We start from the raw sequence: 6,683 nt of genomic DNA on the forward strand, positions 1-6,683 counted from the left end.
TATATGGAGGAGTAGAGGGGTATGTGGCCAGTCTTGGGAAAGGAGGCCGAAACCCACTCTAGGTTGGTTTCCTTCACCTATACGGACTCCAAAAGTTCAGCCCATGTATGTGGACGAAAATTACATGGGCCTAACCCAAACTTAAAAGGTGACGCAGAACCATATAATTATGTGGACGAAAATATGAAGGGAAAAGCTCTATATTTCGTCCACGTCTTCATCTCTCATTATGGTGGCTTCAACGTTCTGAAATCTCCCGTTGCAGCGCCATCGTCAGTCCTCACACGCTTGCTGCCTTCATCTCCATGCGTGATCATGCTCCAATGCTTGTCCCTCTCATCCATGCTAGGTCCATCATTCCTAAGTGTGAAAAACACATTTGATTTAGGCAGCATCATATTCTCATGTATGTGAAAAATCGTTCCAAGAAACAAAAGTACCTGATAATTAAGTTGGCGTGCGCAAACTCTTGTGATAGGTCCTTGTAATGTGACTGTAGGTGCTGTGGGTGTATCAACATGTGGGATGTCCTCATCATCCCCCCCTTCTTGAAATGAAATCGTCCCCGACGCAATGTCATCTTCTTCTCCCAAATGTGGCTTCAAATCTGCAATGTTAAATGTCGGACTTACCGTACCAAAATTTGTAAGAAGCTCAAGTTCATATGCATTATCATTAATTCGTTCTAACGCCTTAAAAGGACCAGCAGCCCGTGGCATCAATTTTGATTTGTGCAAATCAGGAGAACGATCTTTGTGCAAGTGCAACCAAACGAGATCGCCAACATCAAACACAACATGCTTTCGGCCCTTATCTCCAACAGTTTTAAATTTAGCATTCATGTGTTCTATATTTTCCTTAGTAGTAGCATGCAACTTCAAGATTAATTCATCACGTTGTGAAGCGTCTAGATTATTTTTCACCGAAGATGGAGCGTGGCTAGAATAGAATCAATAGATGCCATAAATTTTCAGGTTGGTTCCAGGAGTTCAACGACGCGTTCCGTCGGACCGTCACCGCCTTCTCATGTCATGTGCCACCTATGTATTCTCGTGTTCCTCTTGTTCCATGGTCATTTTGAGTTACAGGAGTCCTAAAACACAATAACAGAAATGCGGGAACAGAACAGGAAACCCGTGATACAGTGACAAGCATACAGAAATTGAAAACACAGAAATCGGCAGTATGAATCGATTGGCTGCGCTATAAAAAAAATACAGAAATTTTACATAAAAAATATGTACGCCATTTTCTTTACCACGACAAGTATTTAGGAACGGAGGGAGTACCTCTTTAGGAATCACTATAGTTCGTATAGGATTGAGGTATAAGAAAAAAAATCCATGATAATTTTTTAGAATCATTTCCTCTGAACAAAATAGCATCTAGGAAAAATTCTATGGAAAATTCTATGGACTAAAAAATTCTACAAAAATCCTCTGGAATTCATTCAATCCAAAGAGGCTCGGTAATCATGCAAACAAAGACCAATCTTTTGTTCATGATAAAAAAATTGGCACGGTCTATTTTGACACCAATACAAACATGAACATACCCTAAAATTCTAAGATTTTTTATGGGATTCCTGTAATCCAAACAGGCCTCACGGAATTCCTTCCATCAAAAGAGAGCCTTACTTTTACGTTTTTAGGTTTTGCTTAAAGATGTTACTAGCCTCTGAATGAAGCTAAAAGTCTCTAGATAGACCGGTCCTACATATAAACGCCTAAAGAGTGATGTGGTATGAGGTAATTTCCGTACTTACCAGAGAACCCCACACCACCCCTACACAAACATAAATCAGACCAATGCTCAAATACGAGTACTCAAATAAAACCGATAGTCTGAAGTGACTGATGCTGTCATGCAACACATGAGCAGAGCATCAAATTATTTCGTATAAAAGCCTGCGGCAGGACTTCAGTTCTCATTTATATGTTGCTCGGTAGATGTCAATGCATCACAAGTTCTGGTCCAAACTTTCCCCTCCAAATCTTCTACAATACCACGCATTGAGAAGATTCCATGTCTTCAACCCAATAACGTGATCAACAGAAGGATCCTAACCAGCTTGTAAACCGGCGCAACAGGTCTAGTTAGATAATTGTGGGTTTTTTACCTACCCCTTTCAGATATAGTACCAAATACTAACATTTAAACAAATCAGCCGTTCTTCGCTGCAACTTGCTCTGCACTTCCGTGCTTTGGGGAATCCGATCCGCTGTAGAAGGAAGCCTCACTTGAAGCGTCAGAGCCCGCATCTGTAGATTGCATCTTCTTGTCATCCTGTTTCATTTGTTCCGCGTAGCTGTTGTATTCGAAGGTGGCTGGATTCCTTCCCCCGAATGCTGAATCCAGCTTATCCACGTCAAAGACCTCGGCCATAATCTTCAGGCTCTCCTTATCGTCAGAGTACACAAACTTCACCTTTTTGTAGGTCTCATGGTCCAAGAATGGCTTCACTATCTGCCATGCAAAGTATGTTAGGCCGTTCGATCTAACAACAAGAAAGTAGCTCAATTAAGAATAGCAAATAAAGCAACATTGTGGTTGCGATTCTATCTCCTTTAATGGTTTGGGTACTCAATCATGGAAAACAGAGAAAAAAATATATCAGCACGCAGCGTAATGAAGATATATTCAGGTTATGCGATCACTCACCTTCCAGAAAGACTCAAACAACCTAGGAGGGTTGTAAAGGATCGCTAGGCCCAGTCTCTCAGGATAACAGTCTTGCAAGACGTTCACAGTCTCTCGGGTCACCTTCAGAGGTGTGCTTCCCATTGTCCAGCCCTGGAAGTCTGTCAGCCACACCATCTTCTCCTGATCATCTGTCAGATTCATAATCGCTTTCTCCAAAGAGTAAACAAGATATTTGATCTGTTCCTTTCCTGAGGTGGTGTTCTGTTACATTTCAACATTAAGCACAGAGTTAGGAAGAAAGAAGCTACGATGCTACACATTTGAAGTGTAAACGCTTTTAGACTTTTTTAGTCCTGAGAACGGACTCCGGTTCAAAATAAACATAAATATAAAGAAGCATACAGTAAAGTGTCATCATATGAAGTGTCTAGTTCGGAGATAAATGGTGATACAAGAAACAACCAGAATTGTGCTTCTCAAAATTCATATATTATGAAGAAGAGAAAATGTGGTTTCATTAAAAAAAATGTGAAGTTGTCTTTTGTCTCTACTTACTACACCAATTGAGTATTGAGTTTATTTCTTTTTTACAGGTAGATAGATCACTCTGGAACTTGTACCAGCAGCCAGCAGGGTTAGCATGATAGCTCTATATTCGCGGTTTGCAGCCATTATGACCCTTTCAAGTTTTGACATGGCCATGCAATTCCAATATGATTTCAAAGCATATTATATGATGCGTATACGCATACATAATCATGTTTCTTTATGGAAGCACCAAATACATCTTAAGAACCTTACGATAACAATTGAATTATTTCCAGAAATTTACTCTGCAATGAATGAGCTAACCTCTAAGCCTGGCCTCAGCACAAGAACAGTTCTTCCAAGTTTGTCCTTGTAGTCAGCCCTATATATCTTTCCAGTCTCTGCTTCATGAGCAATGTCTTCCTGAAGGTTGAAAGGATGAAAAGCTTACATTACCTCGTAAACCTGGAAATACAAGTACCTTCTAAAGTATTGAGTACAATCAGCTTTTGCATTATAATGTTTCCACGAGAATTCGCTTATAACAAAGGCATTTAAATATCACAGTGGTGCGTGTCTGAAACAGACAACTCTTATAGTCTTATTCCTCCTTTCCTAAACCTACTTTACATACTTCTCGAATACTACCTGTGGTTCTCACTTATCACAAATGCCGTACTTGCACCGTTCTTTATTTTGTGCAACAAACACACACGTCTTCAATTGAACATGAAGATACGAATTGGTTAAAGTGGACATACCCAGGAAATCATTTCTGGCTTGTATGCTGCCCGCCACTTCACAGCTGCTTTCAGCATTTTACTCGCTTTCTGTACATTCCAGTTTCTTGCTCGAAGAAATCTCAATATCGAGGCATCTGAAAGGAAACCCTGTATTGCTACTGACGAGGGTTCGCCAAGCTGCTTGCGTAACTCATCTATCTGCTCGGTAAACAGCACAACAATTTACTAGTAAAGATTAAGTACTTCCAAGAGTGCCAAGCAAAGATCTAAAGTTGAAGAACATGATCTTACTTTCTGTTGCTGTTCTTCCACGGTCATGGTTTTCTCTGTTGTACCACCATTGCTCGACTTCCATAGAAAGGACATTTTACTAAACTCGGGGGAAGATAACTCTATTAGATATGCAATCGAAACACCTGCAAAAATACAGTCACAGGAATAAATACACATAAATTACCACCTTCTCTGTGTGGGAAAAAGCAACTGGCACAAGGACAGGAGTGAGACTAACAAAGCTTCAGGTAAAAACGTAATACAGAACTTACAACAAATTGCACTCGCTTTTTTTCCCAAATGGAAAGAAATGGTACTCTTTTTATGTTTATGTGTAACATAGGAAACTCAAGAGTGAGAACGCAAAGCTCAGGAGCCATGACATCAAAATTAACAGCCCAGGACAGATTGTTTACGTCCATGACTGAGCGACAAATCATGGGAACCCCCGAAATGGGAGAAACCAAGCAGGGCAAGCCACTAGATTCCACTCTAGCATCGATGATACTGGCGCCTAACCTTCGAGACGCGATAACACAACGGAGCAGCATTAAGGCATGCTTCAGTTGTTCCTTCGTCAAAGTAGAATTGGATCTGCTAACGTTACAGTCAGCTTTACGTGGGCTGAAGAAACAAGTCGAGATCGAGTCAACGCGAACGAACCACCGGCGGTTCCAGTAACATAATCAGCCAAAAACCCGCTGGAATTTCGGGGGGAGGAACAGATCGAAATCTACTAAATTTCCCCGCGCGGAAGAACGCCCATCCAATCAGGCAGCCAAAGGAGCACGCTAGGAATCTACAATCTAACCTGCCTCCCAAAGAGCGCACGCGGCACGGTTGCTGTGCCTGAATCAATCAAAGACGGCAGCCATTACGCACCTCGATCCGGCTTCTCGGGGGCGCCGACGAGGACCGACCAGCGAAACGGGCCGAGTCGACACGCCAAGATCGATCACCGTCACCACTCACGAGCGTAGGCCCTCCGTGCGTGGTCGGAAGGAACCGATGAGGAAGTGAGGAACAGCTGCTGAGCGGTAGTGGCCTAGTGGGGGATGAGGAGGAGGGATAAAGCGGGTGGGAACTGGGCAAGGAGACGAGACGAGTCCTTGACGGCGTGCGCGGGGCGTGCGAGACCGGGCGGGGGGGAAGGAAGGTGGAAGTCGCCTCGCCACCGCACCGTGTGCAGGAGGGTGGCGCGTCGGCCGTCAGGTGTCACCACCACAGCGGCCGTAGGCGTAGGGTGGTCGGCAGGACTCGGGTCGGGACGGGAGATGCCTCCTCCAGATATTTCTTGTACTGTAGCAGAGACTTTTCTTAGCAGCCAGAACCAGAAGGATTCTAAAGTTAGGCACATGCTCCTTGCTCGATACTCCTATTGCGTTCCCTCTTTCTCCGCAAAGATAAAACATCATTCATTTTGAAATGGACTTTGTAGCCATGCAGCATTCTCGTGCAAACTTAGAGTCGCAGATGTTAATAAGTAATTTTTTCTATAACTTTAATCAAAGTTTAAGAATTTTTTTGACTTAGAATAAACCTAGTATTCGTTACATATAGAACGAGTGGAGTATATATTATGTAAAAGGAAAAAACGCATGAAGATCTTCTGTTATGTTAGACGATTTTTAAACAGCTCAACAAGTAGCAAAACATCCAAAAGAATAACTTAACCGGATGTAATTGTCATGACAAACCTAATGTCAACCGCTAGATTACTAAGTTTTGAAGTAGTATGCATATTGTATTGTTGGGCCGTCGATGAGAATAAAACGGCAAGCATATAGTATCACTTTATTTAGGAAAAGCATGTCCCTAGATCACTTCTTAAGGGGGGATGGAAAGGTTCCTTAATCACTTTTGACTTCTGAGTTTCTGGGATCCCTTTATTTTAAATGACAACAAAAGATAAAGCTTTTGACTGAGAAGCTCGTTGCTCCTTCTCATTTTATTATTTTTAAATAAACCAAAAGGTGTATTTGCAGATTAAAGGAAACCCCAAAATCCTAAATGTTTTTTTATGTAGAAAAGAATAGGAGGCGATAACATTTAGTGGGAAAAGCACTTTCATCAGTTTTACCTTTTTCTTTTGAGGAACGATTGAGTGCGGCCTTTTCATCAAGAAGAATGATATAGAGGCTTGTTTTTCAGGGGGGCATGCCGAAACCCTAAAGTACTTTCATCTGTGAACTGCACAAAACAAAACAAAAATGATCGTCTATAGCCAGCTAGAGATTTTATCAAACACAAACAAAAATATATCCATCCATGTGAACTGTTTACCATTATGGACCATCACAGTTTGTGTCTAAATGCATTTCTAACCTTTTCCAATAAGCTTGGGAGTCGAATATCCGTCCTTAGAAAGTTGGACGCCTATTATTGTAAAAAACAGTGCATGATATCTAACTATCCAAGTAACTAAAACCACAGTGAAGCTAACTGTGGATGGGTTGTTTCGACAATTCAAAAACCAATATTTAGGGTATAAAAGTA

The 6,683-nt window shown here is 41.7% G+C and overlaps 1 protein-coding gene across 2 annotated transcripts; it reads right to left on the reverse strand.

Moving 5' to 3' along the window:
• Window positions 1-1,840: 1,840 nt before the first annotated feature.
• LOC100834901 (phosphatidylinositol transfer protein 3) lies at window positions 1,841-5,441 on the reverse strand. 2 transcript variants are annotated; one of them, XM_003566691.4, is made up of 6 exons: window positions 5,070-5,441; window positions 4,206-4,330; window positions 3,933-4,112; window positions 3,496-3,594; window positions 2,662-2,904; window positions 1,841-2,466 (listed from the first exon to the last, which is right to left on the reverse strand). In XM_003566691.4, the coding sequence occupies exons 2-6, from the start codon at window positions 4,278-4,280 to the stop codon at window positions 2,164-2,166; spliced, it is 900 nt and encodes a 299-aa protein (XP_003566739.1). In that variant the 5' UTR covers window positions 4,281-4,330; window positions 5,070-5,441; the 3' UTR covers window positions 1,841-2,163. The 2 variants fall into 2 exon arrangements, with proteins under 2 accessions (XP_003566739.1, XP_010230745.1); XM_010232443.3 differs by lacking the exon at window positions 5,070-5,441 and adding an exon at window positions 4,999-5,023.
• Window positions 5,442-6,683: the final 1,242 nt, after the last annotated feature.

This window comes from Brachypodium distachyon, chromosome 2, assembly GCF_000005505.3.
Source record: "Brachypodium distachyon strain Bd21 chromosome 2, Brachypodium_distachyon_v3.0, whole genome shotgun sequence".
In the NCBI taxonomy this organism is placed as follows: Eukaryota; Viridiplantae; Streptophyta; class Magnoliopsida; order Poales; family Poaceae; genus Brachypodium; species Brachypodium distachyon.